At 43.4% G+C, this 27,650-nt stretch overlaps 1 protein-coding gene across 1 annotated transcript in view; it reads right to left on the bottom strand.

Annotated features, from left to right (window-relative positions):
* The window catches only part of CA5B (carbonic anhydrase 5B), a 36,259-nt gene extending 8,609 nt beyond the window's left edge, over positions 1-27,650 (bottom strand). Inside the window, exons 1-4 of the mRNA XM_068533603.1 lie at positions 27,591-27,650; positions 17,183-17,369; positions 7,465-7,662; positions 772-890 (exon numbers count right to left, since the gene is read on the bottom strand). Coding sequence (XP_068389704.1) covers positions 772-890; positions 7,465-7,662; positions 17,183-17,324 — 459 coding nt within the window. The 5' untranslated portion in view covers positions 17,325-17,369; positions 27,591-27,650. The remainder of the gene's footprint in view (positions 1-771; positions 891-7,464; positions 7,663-17,182; positions 17,370-27,590) is intronic.

The following is a 27,650-nucleotide window of genomic DNA, read 5'->3' as shown; positions in this document are numbered from 1 at the left end:
GCCTCCCGAGTAACACCCTGAAGGTCATGTTTAACTTCTGCCTCTCCTCTCCTGAAGAGGACCCTGCCTCCAGGTCCTGTTGCTTTTATTTCCAAAATGCTTGTCCAAACTGCTTGTTAGGGACTTCCCCGGTGGCACAGTGGTTAAGAATCCGCCTGCCAATGCAGGGGACATGGGTTCGAGCCCTGGTCCGGGAAGATCCCACGTGCCGCAGAGCAACTAAGCCCGTGTGCCACAACTACTGAGCCCGTGTGCCACAACTACTGAAGCCCGCTTGCCTAGAGCCCGTGCTCCGCAACAAGAGAAGCCACCGCAATGAGAAGCCCGTGCGCAGCAACGAAAACCCAACGCAGCAAAAAATAAGTTAATTAATTTTAAAAAAAAAATGTTTGTTAAATCGTGCTCTTTTTCTCTATTTCTATTGCCACCGCTTTCATTTAGGCTCCTACCATTTCTCACTTGGGTTCATTTGGCCTGGTGGCCCTGCACTGTTGCCTGGGTTATTTCTTTAGGCTATCATCTGAGCCTAGCTTAGAATTCTGGAAGAATTCTGTTTCAGGATCTTAAGGTTGATTTCTGCTATATTATTTGAAATGAGGGCAGTTATCATTTTTACATGTATAAACTGGGAATAATCAAATATGCCCCCAAGAGAGCTACTTAGCATTTATAGGAATTACCTGATTCTTCCCGATGATTTCTTGGAACTAGAAACTCAGAACTATGCCCTATTCTCCACTGTTGTCACTGTTCCCAAACTTCTCAACTTACCTCTGCTGGGTAACATTTGCTGTCCACAGTATGCTCGGAGCCCCAGGCATCAACGGCCCCCCAGTGAAAATGGAACTGCTTTAATCGGTAGTTGTGTTCCAGGGGTCCTCCCTTGATCACTGAAATGAAATGGCACATCCAACAATTCAGGGGACAGTTTTTCATGTCGTGGAGGAATGTGGGGGAAAGGTGGAATCTGTGGGTGGACCTCTATATGAACTGTCTTAAATGGAGCACACTGTATCATATACCAGTGTTTATAAACTTGATTTCCACACAGTTAATACATGTGTAAGGGCGAGACCTGCACTCTGAATGGCACCAAGATTTAACTACACTCCAAGCTGCATACAGTTGTTAAAGGCCAATTCTTGCCTTAGTTTTATGTTCTATATTTACTGTGCCCAGTGTTTTTTATGCACAATAAAATGCAAATTTCTCTCAGCATATTTATCTAACCCAATCTCATAAAACTGAAATATGGGTACAAAAGATACTCTCTTTTTTATGCACCGATACTTTGCTTTTCAATTTTTGAAGATACTAGCGTTTCTTTTCCTTACATTGAAATGGAAAAGGAAATTTGCAAGTCAAAAATTATCACCCATCTCCCTTTAGACAGAGTGAACAATGTGAGTCACCCACACACTTTACCACTGGTCTCTGCTGTGCTGAATAATAAATACCTTTTGTTTAGACTAGAGTTTTCTGGAACTAGTGAAATCAGTACATGATAGGGGAAATACTCAGATACGAGTTTTGAAAGTCACCCTTCCTCAGGCTTTGGGTTGTGCTAATTTTTTTTTTTTTTTGCTTGAATTTGTTAAAGCATGTTGGTTCCTCATTTCTGCCATCTGATCAGACCCTGGCGATGTCTGTCCATGGTTAAACCATACAACAGCACGAAAACCTTCCATCTCATCTGTCTTAATGATTTTAGAGATTATTGCCTCATTAGTTGAATTTTATGTATGCAAATGATTGAGTACAGTCATCCTGAGGTCCAAATACACTGGATATGTCATGCAGTGGTCTACTGTATATCTTACCGGCTTTCATAAATATTTTACATCATTTCCTTTTTTGAAAAAAGAAGTTTTGTAAGAGGTGAGCAGAGATACCAATGACTACTTTTCTTTGAGGGGCAAGGGAAGTGCAGAGAATAATACCACATGATTCACTAAATTAATAGGAGGATGGTACGAAAGTGTAGTGAAATAAACATAAAATATCTTCCAAAAAATTCTTGTTTTTCTATGCCAGCTCCATATTGTGAGCATGACTTTGGCAAATGTTCAATATAATCTGTTGGAATGAAATTGAAGTTCTGGTCCCAAGTTAAGTGACCAGGGCAGAGGAGAGGGCCAGCATTTCCCTCCTATCCCCAGAAAAACACTGGCAACGTTTCCTGGACACTTACTGTGCGTCTCCTCCAAAGATGATGAGCAAAGCCGAGAGGAGATGTCACCTCTGGGTGGCTGCAAGGGTGGGGGGCAGAACTGGTCTTCAGGTGTGTTTTGATTCACCCACACAATACTAAACACATTTTTCAATTCATTGCCAACATTTAAAGCTGGCTGATTTCACATAAAAATCCACGTTTCCAACTTAATGAGATGCCTTGCCCATGTTGAGCACAGGCCTCCACCAGGTGATAAGAGGCTGGATGGGAGAAATGGCTGCCCCTTTAGATGGTCCCGCCAGTTCTTCACAGTGGCTACCGCTGCCATTTCTCTTAGACGCTCCCAGCCTGGCCTATTCTCATTACTTCTGCAGCACTGTAGGTACATCTGCGTCTGTGACCCCTGGGAGAGATGTGAGATACCAGGCATCTGACTTGGGCTCTTGCTAGCTAGAAAAATCATCACATCTCTATATGTGCTGTGCACTATACCTATATGAATTGTATGGGGGAGAGGGGAGACAGGGAGATAGTCTCCTGTATGATATGGTTAAGAGTATGCATTTTGCAGGAAAAGGACTTCAGTTTGAATTAACTGGCTTTGTGTCATTAGTCAGGAGTGTTAGCAGTTTCTAAGATGACTCCCAGTGATACCCAGTCTCCTGGTATTCACACCCTTGTGTAATCCCCTGCCCTGAGTGTGAACTGGACCTTGTGACTTGCATCTAAGGGCAAAAGTGATGGGATGTCACCTTTAAGATTAGTTTACAAGAACACACCGCTTTCCATCTTGCTTGCCCTCTCTGACTCTTCTTGCTTAACTTGCTCTCATGAAGCCAGTGGCCATGTTGTGAGCTGCCCTCTGGAGAGGCCCACTTGGCAAGGAAATGAGGGTGGCCCCTGGTCAACAGCGAGCAAGGAACTGAGGCCCTGGGAGAAACTGAACCTGCCAACAGCCACTTGAGTGAGTTTAGAAGAGGATCCTTTGCCAGAGGAGCCTTGAGATAAGACCCCAACCACAGCTGACACCTTGATCACAGCCCAATGAGAGACCCAGAGCAAGAGGACCCAGCTAAGCTGTGCCCAGATTCCGAGTCTCTGAGGGTGGTCTGCAGAACTCTGTGAATCGGCTCTTGCCTGTCTCAGGACTTCCTTGTCTGCCACTTCCTTCATGCACTTTACACAGAGTAACACCTAATACGAGCATCACACTGCCTCACACCTTCACCTCCACACGGGGCACCCAGGTGTCACCTCCATCAGGAAGCCTTCTCCCACCAGATCCCACTTCTCTCACAGCACTTAGCCCTCTTCATTAGCATCATCTTTTCCAGGGTCTGCCTCCCCACCACACTATAAGCTCCTTAAAGGCAGGGACCATCCCTTCCTCCTCTTTCCCATCCAGATACTAACCAGACCCGACCCTACTTAGCTTCTGAGATCAGACGAGATCGGGCATGGTCAGGGTGGTATGGCCGTAGACCCTTCTTCCTCTTTCTATTCTGAACACCGGGCATAGTGCCTGGCATTTAGTGGATCCTCCTTGAAACCAGGAACTAAAGAAATGCACTGTAAACTGTCTGTTGGGTTTGTTAATTGAAACATAATGGTGAATTCAGCAAGAGCGAGGAAGAGGGTGGGATCAGGCAGGGCAGGTGCATGGATGAGGGGCGGAAGTACAGTTGGCAAGAAACAGGGCATAGAAGGGAGACAGTGAATTAGAAAGCAGATCAGTCATAAGCTATATCAAATAAATATATGCTTATTTATTTGAGGTCACTGATATTTTGTTCTTTCTGTGCTTTAGGATGAGAAAAGCTTGGAAAAAATTAGATAACAAATATAAAACACCTAGCATAGAGTCAGGCTTCTAGTAAGCGATCTATGTAATGTTCACTCTCTTCTGTTGCCTTGAATGTGTAGGCGAAGGAGCTAGCAGAGAAAGGGCTGATGAAGGGAAAGGTAGTGCTCAGGACCCATGCAAATAAAAGCAAATGCAGGAAATGGGTGGGAAACTTGGGGTGATGGAAAAGTTCTAAAATTGGATTGTAGCGATAGTTGCACCACACTGTAAATTTACTGAAAATCATTACATTGTTCTTTTTCAAAACAAGTAAATGTAGGACCAAAAATAGGGAAGCAGAACTTAAAATATTTATGAGGGCATTCTTACTAGGGTCAGAGGTGATGCCCTTTAAAAGTGTAAAGTAAGTGGAACAAGGTGGGGGGCAGGACGCACCCTTAGGAGAACAGCGGGACTCTTCTCTTTAATGCCTAGTGACATTGTCGATGAGATTGATTTCAGAGGAGGTGATAATTTACAGGGATCATCCACAGGACTCAGCCCAAGCATAATTTAGTGCCCTTCCTCACAATATTTTGTATCCCTCACATGCACTCATTAAAATCAATAACTGTGTCCTATTCAGGGAGCCTAATGACAAAACAGTACCCAGCAGAGGGCAGTGGTATGAGGCGCTCACACCCCCTCTCTTATTATCCTCTCCTTTTCTGTAAAGTGGGTTGTGATGGCCCCTCTTTCATTCCTGATTTTAGTAATTTGCATCTTCTCTCTCTTTTTTTCTGTTGGTCCACCTAGCTAAAGGTTTGTCCATTTTATTGATCCTTCCCAAGAACCAACTTTTGATTTCATTGATTTCTGCTCTGTAATCCAACATAGGCATTTTCATCTATAAATTTCCCTCTAGACACTGCTTTAACTGCATCCCATAAGGTTTGGTATGTTTTGTTTTTGTCACATACTTTCCCCAGCCCCTTTCCTTGTATGCTTTATCCCCAGGTCTTTGTAAAGCACAGTGTAGCATCATTTCCTACTTTTTTTGAAATTTAGAGACATTGATATTTATTAGACCCTTTCTTTTCTAGAATTAGAATTGTTTCTTGCCTTTCTTCATTACTAGGATGTACTTCTTTTCCTTTTTCTTTATTTTTTTATGTTCATTTACTCTTTCTTCCTCTTTGAATGCTATTGATTATTTTGCAACAGCATGGAGAAATAGCAGTGAAGAATAAGCAGGAAATAGGAGGCAGTCACTGAAACGTGGAAGAAGAGAGAGAGAAAGTTAGGTACTTATTAAAGATTAATGGTATCCTAGGATAATTATTAAAGCATAATGAAAAAGGGCTGTTTATTTGGTCCTTCCTGACAAAATAAGTGGAGAATTAGCAACATCTGTACAATTTTTCTTGCATATTTTGTAAAAATAGTGTGACCGACTCATCTAGGGAAGGTAAGATCAAGGAATGATTTAGTTAGCTGTGTTTGGAGGTAGCTAAAGAACAATTATGAGGAAAATGTTGGTCACTCATTTTCCAAGTAAGATTGCCCAGGCAAATGGGTGGATAAGAATTCTTGAATCTATTATTCAAAAGAAAAAAAAATGACTAAAAAATAAAACAAAAAGCTATTTGCCTTGAATGATCTTGGGGATTAACTCACTTGGTTAAGAAACCCATTAAATAACTTGCCAAGATTTGCAACTCGATTAAAATATTGGCAACAGATAGTCCCTAGTCTGTCAAAGAAATTAGAAGTCTGACCATTATTTAGGATCCTCAGAAGAAAGGAAAAAATGTTGCCAGGGACCTAGATGGGACTGAGACTCATTAATCAAGAGGACTGCTGCGCATGCAGAGTGAACGAATGAGAGTTGGTGTTCTAATAGACTGGGTCTGCCCGTTCTTCTAGTTCTGGCAGGAGTAATGGTAGAGCTCAAAAGGGAGACGAGTAGAGCTCACCATAGTGCAAGATGGCCATCTGGAAAACAGGAATTTAGCTTGCTGTTTGGAAGATTTCTGGCATCCTTATACACAATGTAAATAGATACTGATGAATCTGGGAGGAAAAAGTAATTTCTTTTTAGTTTGAGAAATGAAAGTAAGATGTTTGGGGTTTGGGGGGCATGTCATACCATGGAGGAGAAAGAGGAAGATGGGGGATATAGAGAAACCTAAGCCCTTAAGGACAGACTTGAACACTTCCTGAATCACAGCAGAGAGGTGTGTCAGAGGGCAGAGAACCAGAGAGAGAGGAATCCCATTGGAGGAGCAGTCTGTTTGCAGTTGGGCCAGAGGGCCATACCTAAGTATCAGAGCATCACTAGAAGAAAGCAAAGAAAACCAAGATACAGTTGAGAATCCTAGACCCAGGATAAATACAGGAGTGAACACTTCCATTTATACTTTAAGATACACTTTTAACTTCATTCATTAACACTTTCATGGATGCATTTCTTCAACTTCATGAGAGGAATTCAAGTTTCTCAATCTCATCTCTATTGATATTTGAAGCTGGATAACTCTACGTGAATGCTGTGCATTGTATTGTAGGATCTTTAGCAGAGTTCCTGGTCTCGACCAACGAGATGCCAGTAGCACCACCACCCCCCAGTGTGACAACCAAAAAGGCCTATAGATGCTGCCAAGTTTCCCCACTCCCTGGGGAGAGAGGGGTAGCAAAATTGCCACTGATTGAGAACCATTCCTTAAGATACATTATTTCAAATAACAATTACATCAGACAGATTAGGACAATTTGATACTATCAAATTCGGTTTGAAAAAAAAAAAAAGAAACCTGCATAGAATTAATCACATTCTGTTTTCAATAGACACTAAAAGTTTCAGGTAAATTTTGAAATCATTAGATTAGTTTATATCTGGGTAGGCTAAAACAAAGATACAAAAGCAATATAATATTTGAATTTAAAAATCTCTTTTAAATTGTATTTCTTTTAAACTAGGTAACATTGTTTAACAAAATTAACAGAACACGAGTTTCCATTTTTCTTACATACCACTGGTCTTAACTAGTTAAGTCTATAACCTCATGCACACATTAGTATGCTTTTTGCCCCATTTCAAAGGTATTGTAATCTCATCAGTTAAATCTGATTAAATAATATTACTATCTAAATAAAAGTGTCTTGTAAAGTCAGCAAGCAGAGAAAATTAGTACATATGCAATACACATATGCAAAAGAAACTGCTAGCAGAGCTTTAATTTCATAGCCTATCTTTATATCACTTATAGACTCTATATAGAGAGATATATATGTTCACTAATAAAAAATACTACCTATACTGGAAGAAAACGTTCAAAAAAACCAGAAGGGACTTTTTCCATACATTATAAAAGTCAGTCCAGTGAGTCCCATGCCACTGCTAACAAAAGAGGTCCCCGCTCCCACGGAGGCCTTGCGATGTGGCCTGTGCTGAGATGAAACTGTCCCTTTAACTCCAGATGAGACCACAGACAGGTCTGGCTCTCACCTGACTTATCTGCAGAGTCTTCAAATTCCACGAGGAAAGAGTACCCATTATTCCAGACATGGAGGCAGGTGGTCGGGTCGTAAGAGATGGTGAGCGGTTTTAAGCCAGGATCGTAGACACTGTCCCTCCACCGGATGTTGATGGGCGACTGGCGGTCACCCCCCGGGACCAGGTCCACGCTCTCCCAGGGAGGTTGCACTAGGAGAAAGCACATCGGAGGCTGTCCTCGAGATGACACTAGCTGGAATCCCACTGGGGGGATGATATGGTCCCACGTAAGGGTGTATGCTGAGTTCACCTCTTATGTGAGCCAGCTGTGAGGATTAGGCAGCCATCCTGCAAAGCCTGGGTAGAATGTTAGCATTGCTAAGGTCCCTGGAGTCCTGTCACATGAATAGCTATGACACTGTGTATTAAGGTGTACACGCACACTCTGTCCCACACGGGTGCTGATGACATCACTGACGGTGACTTTTCTACCAAAGAGTCAAGCGCCGGGTCTTTGTGGCAAGTCCCTGATAAATCTCAGGAAACTTCTTATAACAAAGAAAGAGCTATCCACACATGATGGATAGAACCCACATGTATAATTCGGGTGGTCCAGCACGGGACCAACAGGAATCAGCACGGATGGGCAGAACCAAGACCAACAGGAGAGCTGGACAAAATATGAATCAAGATAAATCATTACCAACGACCCTCTGCACCTCACCCCACCACTGAGAACGAGTCTGAGGATTTGAGAAAGTGACAAGGCAGCTGCTGCCCAGTCAAACCCCCCTGTGCGTGGCAGGGTCACTGGCGCTCCACTTGTCATAAAAACAAGCTTGCCTCTGGTTGCCTCTTACAGAGGAGACGGTTCTCTTCCTGAGATAGCTGCCCAAAGCAGGATCTTAACCTTGGATTTTTGGGTATAAGTGCCCCAGCAGCATAGACACAGAGCGCTCCAAGGCAGTCTCTGGACCAGTGGTTCTCAAAGGAGGGAGCGATTCTGACCCCGGGGGACATTTGGCAATGTCTGGGGACACTCTCGGTGGTCAAAACTGGAGGAGGGTGCTACTGACATCTAGTGGGTAGAGGCCGGGGATGCAGCTAAACATCCTACGTATATAGGCTGGGCTTTCACAGGAAAGAATTACGTGGCCCCAAATATCATTAATGCCAAAGCTGAGAAATCTTGGTCTAGAGCAAAAAGCAATAGGCAAACTCAGGGCATTCCCTTTCCCCCCCCCCCCCACTCCCCGCTCAGTTTTTTCATATAATGCAGTAATCTCATCTCTAGAGAGGTCTGAACCCAACGTTTTGGGTTTTCTCCACTAGTGTAAAATAACTTCTGAACAACAAGAACTTACTTTAGAGAAGGAGGACTTTCTGTTTCAGAAATCTAAAATGAAAAATGCATATGAATTGGTACAATAGTCATATCGTTATCAGATTAGAATGCAAATTCCTTGCAGGGAGGAGCCATACCTCCCTCCCTTTTTTTTGTGCCCTGTAGCGCCCTACTGGATATATGCCCTTTGAGGATTGATTATCCAAATGCTATTGTTGGGATAAAAAGCTGTATTTGATTAATGTTTTTACATTGTTTTTTATTAAGTTTTATTGGCGTATGGTTGCTTTACAATGTTGTGTTAGCCTCCACTGCACAACAAAATCAATCAGCCATACTGATTAATTTTTAATTTGGTATTTTAAAACTTCCAGAAACCCCAAGAACAGCCATGATTCAGTCTTGAAGCTGCCCGCCGGCACAAAGAAACCTGACAACCTTGTCCGCTCTGAGATGCTCAGACTGAGGCTGAGGGTTTGAGCATTCACACCCTTCAAAACCAGCTCGTGAGGGTCTCGCAGGGAGACTCGGGGAGAAGGGAATAAGGAGCAGATCCCTAAGACGATGCCCTCTTTCACCCAAATCGTCCCCCACTTCATTCAGGAAATGGCCTAGAGTCTGCTCTCACCCACACAAACACCAGCCTGAGGAAACTGGGCCCGTTCCTTCAGCTGCTCTTTTATGGTCATAACGCTCCTGTCAATTTTTATGCGCCTCGGTTCACAAGTCCAGCTTCCAGGTTTTCTTTCCCCCACCCACCTCCCCCTTTAGGAACCCAGACCATCCCCCCCGCCAGGGAGCCCTTGGTCACTGTCCCCTTCGTGAAGCCCGCTTTTGCCCAGGGCTCGTTTTGCTAAAGATAAATTCACATTTTTGTTGTCTCCTCCCTTCCTCTTCCTCCATTTTAACAAAATACAGATTAAAATGATTTCTTGGTGATTACTCAGACTTCCCCTCAAAGTCAGAAGGTGATTACATGTTCTGACTAACGGAGCCTGCGTTTCCAGCTTCTTCTCGTGTGGGGAGAATGAAATAGAGAGAGTGATTCTGTCAACCATGGTTTAAGGGCACGACGTCACACTGTCGTTAGGAAGGTGTCATTAACAAAAGCCCTTTAGATTCCATGTGGTCGGCTTGGCTTTAGTTCTTGTTTACATGACTGGTCCTGGCTTTGATTTACTTCGCGCTTGCACCACCTATGGCTCCAGCCTGGGGCGGTGGGTACAGGGAAGGGGTCTCTTTTAGCCTTTGAAATGTGCAAAGCTCATTCCTGCCTTAGCCCCTCAGTTCCTGCTCCTTCTCCTCCTCAGAAGTCAGTTTCCCCTCATTGAGTTTCGGGCTGGCTCCTATTATATTTAGATATTGGGCTTGTCACTTCCTCAGTGAAATTTTCTCTGACTACCCTCTTATAATATGATCCTCTCTTCTTGTTTTTTAATCATAGCACTCTGATCTTTCCCCTCACAACATTTATTACGCAGGTGTAGTCATAATGATATGCATATGAAGGGTAGCACAATATGCCGCTGTAGGAGAGTAAAAGTAATTTCCCCTCAACCTTCTAGGTCCTTACCTGAGACCTCCCCGTAATCAAAAGACAGATTAACAGGAGAAAAAAAAATTAATTACCTACTTACTGATTGGAGCCCCCACAAAGATATGAGGCTCAAAAGTCAGGTGGGCGGTGGTGGCTTAAATACTATCCTGAGCTAAGAACTGGGACGGGTCTGGGCCTTCCGAGGGGAGGAAGGAATTTCACAGGAAGGTGAGAAAAGGAAATATATCCTAAACGAAGTTTAAAGAAAGTTCTCTCAGGTGAAAAAGTGATCTCTGGTAATAGCTCTCTTCCTGCTGCAGACCCCCTTTCTAATGTAAATGTACCTTGCAAAAAAACTGGTAATTTATACTCTGTTTCCAGAGCTTCTCTTGTGTCTGCAGTGTCTCAAAATAATCGGCTCAAAATAATCCATATGTCAAAGAGGCATATTTTGGGGTGGTGAAAGGGAGCCGAATATGCCACCCCCAAATACATCTCTTCGGCATAAGGATTATTTTGAGCTGATTGTTTTGAGAAACAGCAGACACAGGAGAAACCGTGGTAACAGAGTGGAAGTTACCTGTTTGTAAGGGAAATTTACGTTTACAGCGGAAATCTCCATTTGTAAGGGTGTCTTCCCTTCTGTACCAGGAAGAGGAGGATGACTAAATCACCAGAAACTCATCAGTGGAGAATGCAGGACTTAGATCTGCATAACAGCCTTACCCTTGTTCAATGTGCTTTTCCTGGTCACCTCCAATAATGCCCCTCCCCCAGCATCTTCTTTTCTTTTTAGCTGGAGCGGGTATTGAAGGTGGTATCTAGGGCCACCTGGAGCAGTTACTGTTTTCCTGGGTCTCTCCCGTGTCATCAAGGAGGTATACATGTTATTAAAGTCCTGTTTGCTTTTCTCCTGTTAATCTGCCTTATTCCCGAGGTCTCAGCCAGGAATCTAGAAGGGTAGAGGGAAAATTCGTTCTCCTCCCCTGCACAAATACGCTTAACTATCTGCCTCCCCCACTTCTGCTGTCCAGAACTGAGCTGCCTTTCAGTCACTTGCGGATTGAGTGTATGAGATAAAGAGCATCGCTGGGAAGGGTACATTCCCCTTTTATCTTTATTTCCTATTACCCTGCTCATCATCACATTATTTTTCCTTTAATCATCCTTCAAATTTGTCTCTTCCTTGCCTTGCCCGTGACCACCAGCCTAGTTTAGGCCTCTCCGCCCCGCACTTCATACCACATCCCTTGGTTGTTTCTCCTCCTCTCTCACTCCTCTCTACTCCATCTTCCCAAACTGGTCTTGACATCTTCTCCAACCACTCTGATCTTTCCTTCTTCAGAACTCACACTGCATTCACTCTCACACCATTTAGCACCCAGCCATTCCTCATGTAACGTGTATTTGCTTTATCTGCTCAAAGGGCCTGTGTCCTACACTTCTTCTACAGCCCAGGGCCAAATTTGGTACCAGGTACAAAGGAGGCACTGACTACTGCAAACAAGTCCATGCCAAGGCTCTCTACCCTTCCCTCACACTCACAGTCTCTCCAACCAGGCAAGCAGGTTTACCCCAGAACACCTGTGTTCAGGAGATCGCCTCTGCCTGTTTCTCTCTCATTTCTTAAAACCCTGCCAGGCTCTCAAGGTCAGTTCAAGCCCCTTCCCTAACAACCCCACACTATATTAAGCATCCCTTCATCTGCTGTTACTCTCTGGACCTGCACTGTCTAATATGGTAGCCACTCGCCCTGTGTGGCTAGTTTAAATTGAGATGTGCTGTAAAACACCTAGGGACTTTGAAGACTTAATACAAAACAAAGAATGTAAGATAGTTCATTTATAATTCTTATATTCACTTCATTTTAAAGTGACAAGATATATTTTGGATATACTGGGTTAAATAAAATATATTAGTAAAGTTAATTTCCCCTCTATACTGTATTTCACCTATATATTTGATATATTAGTAGAATTAATTTCACAAATGAATAAAATTTATTTCTTCTTTTTTTCCCCCAGTTGTTTGTTTTGTTTTTGGCCGCGCAGCAGGGCATGTGGGACCTTAGTTCCCGACTTGGGATCGAACCCGTGCCCCCTGCAGTGGAAGCGTGGAGTCTTAACCACTAGACCACCAGGAAAGTCCGTTTCCCCCCAGTTTTATTGAGATGTAATTGACATACTATTTGTTGTTTTTTAAATGTGGTTATCGGAAAATATAGAATTGCCTATATGGCTCGTATTTGTGGCTCACATCATTTATCTACTGGACATTGTTGCTCTATACTCTCGTTAGCCTTTTCTCCTATGCCTTACCCTGTACTATCCTTTTTCTTGAGATGTGCTATTTCCTCATGAAATTGAACACCATCCTAGCAGGCCTAGGGCTTATTGCAGTGATGGGATACACAGGGACCCTCCATGTGACTTTGTTGGGGATGGTCACAGAATCACAAACTGCCTTGTTAGAGCATCAGGGTTGTAAAAGGCACTTTGATGCTGAGCCCAGGTAACCACACCATCACGTGCAGTTACCAGTGCAGGAGACTTAAGGCCCACGTTTCCTGGTGGTCAGTTCAGGGCTATTTGTTAGTTCCTTGTAGCTGCAGATACTCCTGAGGTCGTTAAATAAATCCAAAGGGCTCTTAATCGGTCCATTGTTTCTCAAGATTACCTAACTGTTAATGAAAAGACTCAATCTGGGGCATCCTGAGTCTGGATTATCTGGCGATTATCAGATTTCTTTGTGAAGACATTGTAAAATAAGCTTTTTTTCATTTTTAAAAAAATTTATTTATTTATTTTTATTTTTGGCTGCATTGGGTCTTCGTTGCTGTGGGCAGGCTTTCTCTAGTTGCGGTGAGTGGGGGCTACTCTTCGTTGTCGTGCACGGGCTTCTCATGGCGGTGGCTTCTCTTGTTGCGGAGCACGGGCTCTAGGCGCACAGGCTTCAGTAGTTGTGGCTCGAGGGCTCAGTAGTTGTGGCTCGTGGGCTCTAGAGCGCAGGCTCAGTAGTTGTGGCGCACGGGCTTAGTTGCTCTGCAGCAAGTGGGATCTTCCCGGACCAGGGCTCGAACCCGTGTTCCCTGCATTGGCAGGCAGATTCTTAACCACTGTGCCACCAGGGAAGCCCAAAACAAGCTTTTTAATACTCTTATTCTCCAGGCTTTGTATCCTTCAAAATTAATTGAAGAAGTAACTGAACAACTTTCTAACACAGTTCAGTTATTATTAGATCAGTGCGGTAAAATAGAACTTTCTCTGATGATGGAAATGGCCAGTATGGTAAGTGCTAGGCGTTTGTGGCTCTAAAATTTTAATGAATTTTAATTTACTTGTGAATACCCATGTGGGTCTAGTGCCTACCTTTTATACAGCACCATTCTATTCCAATTTATCCTAAAAATAATTTTCTCTTCCTTCTAAAATCAGAGATCATGAACAACGTGAATCATTGGAATAATAGCAATTAATAAATATGTACCATTTCCATTCTAGATGATATTCTTTATATTTCATTCAATTAAGAATTAACATTATTACATTTATTTTCTTATGGTCTAAGGTCTCATGCTTAATTTTTAAAAGACTTTATTATTTAAGGTACAGTGATTTCCTATATACTGCCCATGCTCACACGTGCATAGCCTCCCCCATTATCAACATCCCCCGTCAGAGTGCTACTTTTATTGCAATTGACAAACCTACACTGACACATCAGAATCACCCAAAGTCCATAGTTGACATTGTGGTTCACTCTTGGTGTTGTACATTCTGTGGGTTTGGACAAATGTATAATGACATGTATCATTCATTATAGTATCATAAAGAGTATTTTCACTGCCCTACAAATCCTCTGTGCTCTGCCTGTTCATCCCTCCCTCCTCCCAATCCTTAACAACCACTGATCTTTATACTGTCTCCATAATTTTGCTTTTCCAGAATGTCATATAGTTGGGATTATATAGTATGTAGCCTTCTCAGATTGGCTTCTCTCACTTAGTATATGCATTTAAGTTGTCTCCATGTTTTTTCATGCTTTGATAGCTTTCTTATTAGTGCTGAATAATATTCCAGTGTTTGGATGTACCACTATTTATTTATCCATTCACATACTGAAGGACATCTTGGCTGCTTCCAATTTTGGCAATTATGAATAAAGCTGCTATAAACATCTGTGTGCAGGTTTTTGCGTGGACATGTTTTCAACAACTTTGGGTAGATACCAAGGAGTATTGATTGATGGATTGTATGGTAAGAGTATATTTAGTTTTGAAAGAAACTACCAAACTGTCTTCCAAAGTGGCTGTGCCATTTTACATTCCCACCAGCAGTAAATGAGAGTTCCTGTTGCTCCATATCCTTGTCAGCATTTGATGTTGTCAGGGTTCTGGATTTTGGCCATTCTAATAGGTGTGTTTTGATGTCTCATGATTATTTAACTTGGATTTTGCTGATGATATATGATGTGGAGCATCTTTTCATATGCTTATTTGCCATCTGTATGTCTTCTTTGATGAGGTGTCTGTTAAGGGCTTTGATCCATTTTTTAATTGGATTTTCTTACTGTTGAGTTTTGTTTTCCGATCTACTCTGACCCTAAATTTTTTTTATGTGACAATTAGGCTAAATTTCAGTAGATGATACATGAAGTGAAATTAATTTTTTCATCTTGGGTAACGGGTATAGGATTTTATCTTTATTTTATCATATTATCAGTCCGCAGGGTTAGGGCTGTCAACATTTACTGTGTGCAACTTGAGATCACAGCAAACAGCAGTTTAAGTTGACACCAGTGATTACCTGGGGAGGGGGACAGTGAAGGTAGAGCACAGGGCACAGGCCCCAGTGAAATGCTGCTTCTAAATTCGCCACAGCCTCCTTCTTCAGTCACTCCCTACTCTGCTCCCGGATCCTAAAAATGATCAGACATCTGAGGGAGGTGCTGAGCATATGACAGTGATGAAGATGGTGATGATGATAACAACTGTGGTTCTAGAGGTAGCTGCCAACACCAGGTTCTCACTGTGTGGCAGGCGCTAGCTAAGGACTTTGAACATTGTCTTTTCTAACCCTCAGCAATTTTGGGTCATCCTTGCTCACGAGTGTATACTGGGGTACTGAGCTTCCAGAAACAATGAGTACTGTCCTTACAGCTAAACAGATGAGGAACCAGGATATCCAAACAGGACGTGCTCAGTGGCCCAGGACAGCAAAGACCAAATATTATCCTGGGTGAAACAAGGAGGGACAGTATAAACACCAAAAGCAAAACCAAATCATGTCTGTCATCTGTATGTCTTAGTAACCTACAAACAAGAACATCTGATGTGGGAAATTAATCAAGGGAAGCCCCTCATCCCTAAGTCACTACCACTTTTTGTTTTTGTCAGCACCGAAAGGAGCAAACTAATCTATCTTTTTTTGGCTGCACCATGCGGCTTATATGATTTTAGTTCCCCAGCCAGGGATGGAACCCCGGCCCTCAGCAGTGAAAGCGTGGAGTCCTAACCACTGAAAGCCAGGGAATTTCCTAGGAGCAAACTATTCTAAAGACATGAGCATATTGGATTTTAGACCCTTAACTTTCAACTTTCTGTTAAAAAAAAACAACTTTCTATTAGTAACTAGATAAATATGACTACTTTTTTCCATTTTAAGCTTTAGACCACAAAGTGCCAGTGTTGAGAATAAGCCAGTCCGGGTAGGATGTGGGCCTGATGGTAGGAAGCCGCACCCAGCAACCAGAAATTTATTATGACTCAGACCAGTTCAGTTTAATGAGAACACAGTCAATATCGGAGGAAACAAAATAAACTTACAGTAAAAATATATTTATGAAGCAGTTTCAAGGCAATAGATTCAGCTAGATTAGCATTACTAATAAACTCCTTTTTTAATGTGCAAAATAGGGTCAAAGAGAGTAAACTCAAGGAGGAAAAGTTGAGAAAGCTAGAATCTGGAAGCAAACCAACACTGGAAAACTCTGTGTGAATTCACTGTGAATGGTGGAAATATATAACCATTTAGCAGGTATGCTTAACCATTTCATTAAACTCATGTCTCCACCAACACACACATTATCCTCTCCGATCGTCGCAGGGGTTCTGCACCAGGGTTATCTGGCCCCCGGGGGACACTTAGGGATGCCATGTGGCACCTGCAGTGCACAGTCCACCCCGGCAGCACAGGACGACCCACGCCCACGGCAGTAGCGCCGTGGCGTCAGGGAGGACCATCTGCTGCCTCACTTGATCTGCTGGGTTCACAGCGGAGCACTCACTGGCGAGCTGCTCGGCTAGAGGCAACTCTTCCGCAATTTGTAACGAGGGACGGAATAGTCCAGAGTATGAAGCTACTGAACTGCTTGCAAACATGGATATGCAAATTCCAGAATGTTCAGACTCACAGAAATAATTTGCAGTCCGTGGATCGATTTTAGTAAAAAGACAATTGCTAACAAAAAACAATAAAGAACAGGTTCAAAGTATTTGAAACTTGGGACTTCTTTGACCTATTTCTGCATGACATCATTTTAACAAGTTAAAATTGGTGAAGAAAACACCTTTCCACACGGTACCGTGGTAATCATTTCACAGTATGTACGTGTATCAAATCATCATGATGTACACCATAGACTTAGGTCAGTTATATCTCAATAAAGCTCGGGGAGAAAAAGGCTTTCCATATTTGAACAAATAGAGGAATAATGGGTTATCCTCACAGTTCTCAAGGCATCCAATCCCAGCCTGGAATGCCACTGACAACAGAGCTGCAGACACTCAACACACGTGACTGTTAGGAAACAACCAGGCTTCTGCTCTCTCCAGGCAGCCATGTACTCACAGGCTCCGTTCCGGGTTTTGTAAGTGCAGGTGTAGAGGCTGCAGGGCCTTGCTAGCATGGACCTCGGAATCTGGAACCTTCTCCACAGCGCCTTGCATGGAGAGGCTTGAAGAATGACCCTCAGGCGACTCATCATCACCATCTTTAGCTTGAAGTCTTGATCAGCTCCCAAGTAACTTGCAGGAACCTAATAACCCAGAGGCAAAAGGAGGACAGAGGAGGAAAAGCCTTAAACAATAGAGGTGGCCGATCCTGTGGAAAACATCATTCAGATTATTAGTATGGGGGAGGGGGAGGCCAAATGAGAGTCAGTCATTTATCCACTCTTATTCCTCAAACTCATTGGTCACCTCATTGGCAGGGTCCAGATGACTGACTCAGGCACCTTGCCTTTCCCTTAGGGTTACTAAATATTAGAGGTCCAGAGAAACGACTCTCTTCATCCACAAGAATGAAAGACTGTTTACAGTACGATTTCTTAAATTAAAAAACCAAAAATTTACTCCCTGAAATCCAGGTTAATAGTCCAGTGTGTTATTTATATATAAGGAGAAACCAAAGATTAAAGTTCCCTCCAGGGAGCCTGAATTAAAAAAAAAAAAAAAAATCAATCTGCATCTGGATTGCTAAAAAAAAAATATATCCTGCCAAAATAGTCATGAGCAGTTTTGAAATCTAAGCTTAAATATAATCTGTGACTCTTTGCCAGTTTTCTTTTTTATTAATTTAATTAATTTTTTAAAATTTTATTTATTTTTGGCTGCATCGGGTCTTCGTTGCTGCGCGCGGGCTTTCTCTAGTTGCAATGAGCAGGGCCTACTCTTCGTTGTGGTGTGCGGGCTTCTCATTGCGGAGCACGGGCTCTAGGCGCGTGGGCTTCAGTAGTTGTGGCACATGGGCTCGGAAGTTGTGGCTTGTGGGCTCTAGAGCGCAGGCTTGGTAGCTGTGGCACATGGTCATAGTTGCTCCACGGCATGTGGTATCTTCCCAGACCAGGGCTCGAACCCGTGTCCCCTGCATTGGCAGGCGGATTCTTAACCACTGCGCCACCAGGGAAGCCCTCTTTGCCAGTTTTAGGTGTAACACTCCGTCCCTTGATCATGGGGAAAATGGAGAAGGCTAATCCTGAACTAATCTACAAGTAGATTCAATTTGAATATTCATTTATGATTGCACTGACCTCTCTACCCCGCCCCCGCACATGCTCACAGTGAAAATCTCTGAAGACGATGCTTTCCAAGGCATTCACTAGAGTGTTCTGAAATTATGGTAATATTAATTTTGAATGCTTCTTCCCCACCAAACTCCTCCCACCCACCAATTTTGCTTATCCACTTTTCCTGAAAACTCCTATCCCTATACCAAGTGAGTAACCAAGGTCAGAAATGAAAAAAAAAATTTTTTTTTTGATTATACATTCACTCCACTCTAAATTTCAAACTCTTTAGAGTGATTACTTGAGATGCATTCAAACACTTGTTCAGGACACCGTGTGCCCTGGCCCTGCTGACCTCTCTGCCTCATGTTCACTTCACGCTCCTGCCTGCACACCAGCCACATGGACTTTGGTTCTTCCAATTCCTGATGCTCCCTCTAGCCTCAGGGCTTATGCAGATGCTCCTCCTTCCCTGGACCTCCCTGGTTAATTCCTATCCACCCTTTGATGATCATATCCAGTATTACTTCCTAGAAGCCCACCTTGACCATGCCCTCTCTTGGTGAGCCCAGCGCCTTCTTCTTGGTCGTGGTGCTTACTGCAGTTGAATTAAATAACTGATCACGAATCTACTTTGCATCTCCATCTCTCCAACATTAAAGCCCCATGGTAGTAGGGACCGCGTCTGTCTCCATCATGACTGCATCTTTTAGGGACATGGCGCCTGGCACACGATGGCTGCTTGATGACTATTAGTGGAATGACCCAAGGAGGCTTCGTTAGTGATGGAGAAGATGTTGATCCTAATTTCAAGAACTCAGAGCTATGAAGTGACTGCCACCATGTTCTCGGATGGTATTAAGGGTTTTTCCTTTTCCTAGATGCCATCGTCACCCATTTGTAGGGTTATTTATACTTCTGAAACACTTTTAAATGCTAGTCTTTTAAGAGGCGGGTCTCATATCCCTACGCGTAAAACCTGAAGGACCCCCAAAGTCCTGCCTGATCTGAAAGAGAAACCTTCCTGAATATGAACCTAACCTAGCCTCTCAGGTTGGGAATTCTGCCACTAAGCATCTTCACTTCAACATTTCTTTGCTCTAAACACTGTGTTGGGTGCTGGGATGTAGTAAAGATGAAGCAGATCATAAAAAGGAATGAAGTTCTGGTACATGCTGTAATGTGCTGAACCTTAAAAACATAATGCTAAGTGAAAGAAGCCAGACACAAAAGGTCACATATGGTATGATTTCATTCGTATGAAATATCAGAACAGGGAAATCTATAGAGACAGAAAGCAGGGGTTTGGCAGAGGGGGAAATGGGGAGCAACTGATTAATAGGTATGGGGTTTTCTTTTAGGGTGATATAATTGTTTTGGAAGTAGACAGAGGTGGTGGTTACACAACATTGGGAATGTACTAAATGCCCCCAAATTGTACACTTTATAATGGCTAATTTTGGGAATTCCCTGGTGGTCCAGTGGTTAGGACTCCATACTTCCACTGCAGGGGGCCTGGGTTCGATCCCTGGTCAGGGAACTGGAATCCCGCAGGCCACGTGGTGCGGCCAAAAAATAAAAAATAAAAAAATAAAAAAAATGGTTAATTTTATGTTATGCGAATTTTACCTCAATAAAATAATGCACATCATATGGGAAGGAAAACACACACCAAACCAGTTCTCAGCAGGTGTTGGTGCCTCCTTGGAGTCTGCCTTTTCCTGCCAAAGGAGGCCTCTCAGCAATTTGGCCTTGACTGGGGTGCAAAGGCACCAAAAGGGAAACTGAGGGGACAAGAAGACATGTCACTTACTGACCTGAACTTTATTCATTCATACTGTCTTTCCAAGAAGGGTGTTAGGTACAAAAAAAGCACATTATGACCCCAAGCGATGCGGAGCAAGGAGGCACACATTCTCATTTCATCCTCCCTCTGTTGATATACTTCACTGCTATTAATTAGCCATGAACTAGCTCTTCTCCCTGTACTGCTGCCCTTGACACTGCTAGCTCTGAGCTGGAGGAGAGGAGGCTGCACCCAAGGGAAAGGAGAGAAAATCACACCCGAGATGTGTCCAGTGAAAGCAGGAAGCAGAGTTACTTCCTATCACTACCCTGCAAGGCACAAGTAAGAACTCCAGACAGATCTCTTTATAACTAGCTCTCCACAAGCCGTGTGCCCACACAAGTATTGTAACATGAAGCACAGCGTGGTGAAAAGCCAGCCTTTCAGCCCAGGGCCATGCCCTCTGTTGTACATGTCACTTTGCCAATGAACGCACTGAACTAAGGGAGCGGGGATGCATGGTCGCCACATTAAAGGGGACTGATAGGGAGCTTGTGACTCCCAGGGGGGGCTCCTCCCCTGCAGGCCTAACTCCCTACCTGGGGTCTTAGGCCTGTGACACCTAAAGTATGTCTGCATTGCCAAAAGTTGTTTGATATTTTCAAACCAAGTTACAGTCACTTTTGTTTATAGTTTTATGTGTGTTTGTTTATATACATTTTTGGAGGGAGTAGGTATGCCAAAACGTACCTTATTTAAGATTTGAAAAGTCTGACACGATTTCAAATAGAGACTGGTAATGAACTTTCAAGGTACTATCTTGATAGTGCCTTGAACCAAATGAGTATCTCATTTTCAAATATCTTAATATTTGAAATATCATTAACTGAATTAACTGAGCAGCCTTAGAGAATGGACAATTGGCCACCTCAATTCAGAATCTATTTCTGCTTTTAAAACATTTTTTATTTTGGAAAACTTCAAACTTATAGAAACAGTGAAAATGCTGTAATAAAACCACCTATGTACCTAATACTTCATTTCAACAATTATCTGTTGGTGGCTAAGCAAGTTTTATTTATGCCCCGCCCCCCACTTCCCCTCCCTGGATTATTCTGAAGCAAATCTGAGACATCTTAGAAACTTATCCATGATTTTATTTTCCATAGGAAAATATCCTCCAAAATTCATAGTTTCTTCTCCATGAAAATTATCTGTATGAAATAGTCCTTGGTAATACTTTATTGACAGAATATGAAAACTATCAGGTTTTCAAACTTAAAAACATAGCACAAAAGCCCAGTAACAGGATACTTTCCCAGTGCCTACCTATCCCTTAATGTAAACACTTCACTTCTCTCTTGATATCTCCACTCTAATCTTGGATGAGCGCTCAGGTTCAGAACTTTATGCTTCTAACTTTATTTCTTTATTTCTTTATTTATTTGCGGTGCACGGGCTTCTCATTGCGGTGGCTTCTCTTGTTGCAGAGCTCAGGCTCTAGGTGCACGGGCTTCAGTAGTTGTGGCACGCGGGCTTCAGTAGTTGTGGCTCGCAGGCTCTAGAGCACAGGCTCAGTAGTTGTGGCTCACAGGCTTAGCTGCTCCGCGGCATGTGGGATCTTCCTGGACCAGGGCTCGAACCCGTGCCCCCTGCATTGGCCGGCGGATTCTTAACCACTGCGCCACCAGGGAATCCCTATGCTTCTAACTTATAAGACTATGTCCAGCAAGAAACAGCACAATTTATAATCGCAGATCAGCAGGGTAAAAGGATTATATGAACTGAAATGTTTAAGATTAAGACTTAAGGGACTTCCCTGGCAGTCCAATGGTTAAGACTCCACACTCCCAATGCAGGGGGCACGGGTCCAATCCCTGGTCGGGGAACTAAGATCCCCGCATGCCGTACAGCACGGCCAAAAACAAACAAAATAAAACAAAACAAAAAGATTAAGACTTAATGTACGCCCTCCAACTTATGCAAGAAAGAATCCAGAACCAGAGGAGCAGGAAAAACAGTTGTTCAGTAACACTGTACAAGAAGTTGACTCTTTCTGTGACTTCAAATGGTGTAAGGTCTGAGAAAAATCCCAGAAAATCCTGTTAAGTATTATGTAAATGGAAGTTATTATTACTCAAATTGAGTTTGCTAAAATGCTGCCCATGATATAAGTACAAAAATTAAGAAAATAGAAAGCAGTTTTAGATGATTTTTAATGTCATTTTTTTCTTTTTAAGACAGTATCGTCAAATAATTCCAACTAAATAGGATTCTCTCTGATAAAATCAATTTGTAAAATTTCAAAAATTGGTAAGAGATATGGGGAAACCTTGCCTTAATTCTGTGCTCCTTTCCATTGACTTCCATTCCTGAATTGAAGCAATAAGCGATTATCTTATGCAAAGCACTGTGCTGGCTTAAGATGAAAAAGTTGTGTTTTCTCCTTATTTTCACAAGCTTGCAATCTACATAGAAAAACTATTTAAACAAATAACTTCTCTTTTTTTAAGTTACCTTTTTTATTGTAGTAAAATAAACATATTTATCGTTTTAACCTTTTTAAAGTGTACAATTCAGGGGCATTAAATACATTCACAGTGTTGTGTAACCATCACCACTATCTATACCCAAAACTTTCTTATCATCCCCAATACAAACTCTGTACTTATTAAACAGTAACTCCCCATTCCTCCCCACCTCACAGCCCCCAGTACCTCTGTTCTACTTTCTGTCTCTGTGTATTTGCCTATTCTAGATATTTCATATAAGTGGAATCATACAGTATTTTTGTTCTGAGTCTGACTTATTTCACTTAGCATAATTAAACAAATACTTCTTAAAGTCAGATGTGATGACAGCGCTGACTTAATTCAATGAGAACGTAGAGGGCAGAGGTTCTAAGCTTCAGGAGGGGTAGCATCTGAACCATGGGTCAGAGGGGAGAGACAGTTTTAACAGGAGGCACAAAGGCAGAGAGATAGACAGGAATAATGTCAGGGGTGATTAGGACATTTAAGGGAGGGCAGGGGTGCTTAAGAGCCAAGGCCAGAGAGGACAACTGGGGTTGAAATGGGAAGAGCCTTGGGTTTGTTCAGTAATCAATCTCAGTGTCAGGGGAGGTGGGCAAACATGTGGAAAAGGACTCCTTTCTTGCTCACAATCTAGATGAAAGAAGAAACTTACTAATTTCCAGGAAGACAATGCCAAGTGTAAGGCACACTCAACAGAAGGGACATGCTGGTTTGTCCTTCAAAGGGAAGGTCGTGATAAGACAAGGCCAGAGGCATGCCTGATGGCTGAGGGAGTTGTACAGAAAAGTGGGCACGCACTTGGCCCTGCCTGTGGAGCTGTGGGGAGGTCTGAGTCCTGTTGACATGGCACCCGGAGAAGTCTGGGTAACTGATCCTTGGTCTAGCTCCACGGAGAGCCATCAGGAAAGCACTGAGGCCAGGGTGAGCTGACACTACAGGCTGGGGCTGACTGCCAGGGCCGTGGCCATGCCTTGGGGACTGCCCTGCACTCTGCAGTCATGCTGCCTGTGCACATTGCTGAGGCCGATGACACCTGGCCCGGAGGAAGTGTCTACTGCCCACTTTCAGACTGGCTCTCTAGGGCTAGGGGGACACGAGAGCTCCAGAGGACCTGAGCTCCATCACCCTCACTCTTGGTCATCTTCCCCATTGCCCACCCAGTGGTGGGCTGCATGTAGTGGCCTGGAGAGCTGAACCTCTGTCTGCCCCCTAAGGATGCTGCTGACCTCACTGCAGGGAGACACTGACTCTGAAGATTACCTTTTGTATTTTTAGACCAAAAAACCCCAAATCCTGTTTTTTGTAGCAAAGCCAAATGTATCTGAACTTCTCATCATCCCAAGTCTGCTGTGAATATTTTTTTAAGGTATTGGCTAAGTAGATACCCAGGGGACACAGCGGAAGGTAGAGCTGCATGGGGATTTGAGATTAATTCAGGGAATATGAATTTCCAAGAGACAAGAAGACTTTCAGATGTTATTCTGTGTGCATAGAATGAAGCACTGACAGTTTCTGATGACTCTGTCAGCTCAGCACAGGATGGATGGTAGTGGGCAAAGAGGGGAGCCAGGAAAGTCAGTGAGGAGGTGATTCCTTCAACCATCCTTCATTGAATCCATCACTCTTATTCTGTCATTCATCAGGACGCCAATCAAACATTTATTAACTGCTAGGCACTGTTTTAGGCTCATGAGGGGAATAAAACAAAGTCCCCAACCTTATAGAGTTTACATCCTAGTAGGGGCAGACAGACTAATTGAGTGGAGCAGGGTAAGGTAAATTTGGAGTGCCACAGGGGAGGGGGTATTGCATTTTAAATAAATTGCTCAGGAGAGGCCTTATTGAGAAGGTGATACTTGAGCAAAGGATTGAAGGAGGTGAAGGAATTAGTTATACGGCTCTCAGAAGAAAGGGTATTCCAGGCAGAGGGAAATGCCTGTGCAAAGACCCTGAGGTGCGAGCTTGTCTGGCACATTCAAGAGGCAGTGAGGTGGCCAATATGGCAGGAGTGGAGTGAAGCCAAAGTAAGGTAGTAGGAGATGAGGTCCAGAGGTAATGGATGCCAGATCAAGGAGAAATCTAGGCCATTGTAAAGGTTCCCCATTTTGGAGACAATGGAGATTCTGAAGTAGAGGAGGAGCGTAATCTGATTTACGTTCCTTAAAGATCATTCAGGGTGCCCTATTGGAAACTGACCAGGATGGAAGAAGGAAGCAGGGAGCCCATTCAGGATAATCCAGGGGCTGGAACTAAGGATGTCGCAGTGGACATGGTGAGAAGTGGTTGGGTACTGGATGTATCTTGGGGATACAGCCCGTAAGATGTGAATGAAAGCAGTCAAGGATGACTGGCAGATTCTTGGCCTAAACAACTGCAAGGATGGACTTGCCACGAACTGAGATGGGAAGACTATGTGTGGAAAAGGTTTTGGGTGGGAAATCAGCAGCTCAGATTTGGGCATGTGGAGTTTGAAATGAAATTCCAATAATCCAAGTGAGGGAATATGGTAGAATATTCTACCTCATGGTAGAACGAGGATGAACCCCTGAACAAAGAAACAGAACCCAGCACAGGAGCTGGCAGGGAGGGAAAGATGGCACTCTTACTGCTAATTCTGTTGGGTTTGAGGTGCCAAGGGGGCAGGTGAGAGGAAAGGTCTAGGGAGAGTTGGCAATGCAGCTCTGGTGCTCAGGAGAGGTTGTGAGGCTAGAGAGAGAAGGAAAATCCCCTCCCCCCAGGGGTAACAGGTGTATAGAGACTAACAAAATAGAGTGATTAAGGAGGCCAAGAGATGGAGAAGGAACAGTCAAAGGCAACCAAGGAAGGAACGGAGCATGGAAGGTCAGAGGCAAGGAGGGTTCCAGGGAAATCCTAATAGAAAGAAAATTTAGCTAATGCTAGGCTACAATACCTGTAGCTTTTAGCTTTATGCTGAAGCCAAAGGCCAATCCTCTCTGTTACATTAAAAGTTAGAATTTATTGAGAAGTGGTTATTTAAACTTACCCATGGGTGTTATAAAGCCCAAGCTAGTGAAACCACAAATGTTTAATTATCAAACATAATACGTAGCAGTGAACTACTAGCAGACATTACTGGATGTCACAGAAAATCTGTCCTTACTTAAGTCTGTCCTTAAAGATGGGACCATGGTTTGGAGGGGCCCCAGAAGAGCTACGTTTTCTGTACTGTATACCTTTGCTTTCACTAATTATTTATGTATGTCTTTGGATCTTACTAATACATCCCTTATCTGCTTTTTTGCAGACTTGGAAATGTGTCAGGAAAAAAAAAAAGATTCTGAAAGCCTTTAAAAAATCATGTATAAATCATGTATTTATTAAATGACAGTAGTTTGAACTCTGCCTGATTAAGCCATCTATATTATGCAAAACAGCAAAAAAAAAAAAAATACTGACTAAACGTTACAATTACATTGAAAAAAAAATTCCTTGATTCTCATCAAACTGACCTTTCCTTTTCTCACCTCCTGATTTCCAAAGGAAACAAGCCTTTTGCAATTCCCTGAAATGGAAATTAGAGGTTATGTTGCCATGTCTTGACTGAGAAAGCTGAACTTCTTCCTCTCAGCTTCTCTGAGAGCAGGATCCCAATCTGGGGTTCCCAAAGGTTTCAAAATACGTTTCTAGTAACGGCTTTGTGTGCTGCAGTTAACTACCCCAGTGTGGCCAATTGAGATGAAATGCATTTCCCTCCTTCCATCAGATTTCCAAAATTCATACTTACTCGTAATTTACTCAATCTTTATTGAGTTCTGTGAGCAGTCACAGCCTTTTGCCTGGCTCCAGGGACAACAGGTCAGGTGTGTACAGGCAGAGAGAATGGTCCCTGCTGCGCTTGGCCTTTTGGTGAATTTCAGTCCTGGTACTATGTAAAAATTGTCTGAGTAAAGGAGGAGGGCCCTAGATAGCTGAAAGGTTTTCCATTCCCAAAATGTGTAAGAACAGTGACTGTTCTGAGGGATGTGGAGAGGCAGACGAGGGATAGGATCTGGGGCAGCCTCCCTCACCAGAGAAATCTGCTACTCCTTTCCATATTCCAGCAAGGTTTTTAATAGCAGAGCGAAGATGGCCAGACTAGCAGTGAAGGAAGAAAGGGAAGGAGAAAGCAATGTGGTTTTCAGTGGCTGGGTGAGAACAAGCTCTATCCAAACTAAGGTGTGCACATTAACTTCTCGTATTTCTCAAACTTTCCCAGCGAAAATATGCCAGAGAGGAGGGCACTTATATTAACAAGCTGCACCAGCCTCAAGGCAGTAGCATTTAACACTGAATGCCACAGAGACTCACAGACATCAACAATGTTTGTATTTCTGAGGTTCTCTTCCAGTTCTGGGGCAGGGCACCAAAAAAAAAAAAGGCAAGAGAAATTTCGGGATGGAGAAGGCTCAGATTTGTCCACGTGACACAGCTGTGCTGCAGATCCCCTGCCCTGGGGGTGTTTGTGACTCCGTTCTCAGACCCAGGCATATTCCGAGGTGGTGAGTGGGCGGGGAGAAACACAATGAAGACCCAAGTCAGTCCCAGCTTGCCGCGCGCCTCTCAGATTTGTAGCTCTTATTCCAGTCTTCAGCTATTTCACAGCAGGTTGGACTTTTGAGTTATTCACATCCAACCACCCCTAGCAAAAACTCCCTCCTAAGGAACTGCCCTCACGCCCTGACAAATTCCCTGAGACAGCTGTTTACCCGTCGAGTGCAAATAATCCTAAAGGAGGTGCAGCCATCTGGTTGGTGACTCCCACAGTAGAAGAAGACGGCTGCGGGGAGGGAGGGAGAACGGGGGTGGGGGGGCGATGCCCTACTGGCCTCCGTAGTCCCCAGGCAGCTACTCGCAGGACCAACAGCTGTCTGGGCTCCGAGACCTGGCCTGCCCCCGCCATAGCCCCCACTCCACTCGGCTGCCCACCCTTACCTGAGCCTTCCCCCAGAGCACGATCCTTGCAGCTCGCTCCGGGACCCTCGGCAGGAGCCC

The sequence above is a fragment of the Eschrichtius robustus genome, chromosome X, assembly GCF_028021215.1.
Source record: "Eschrichtius robustus isolate mEscRob2 chromosome X, mEscRob2.pri, whole genome shotgun sequence".
Classification (NCBI taxonomy): Eukaryota; Metazoa; Chordata; class Mammalia; order Artiodactyla; family Eschrichtiidae; genus Eschrichtius; species Eschrichtius robustus.
The sequence above is the reverse complement of the archived record's forward strand: the minus strand, read 5'-3'. Positions and strand labels throughout refer to the sequence as shown.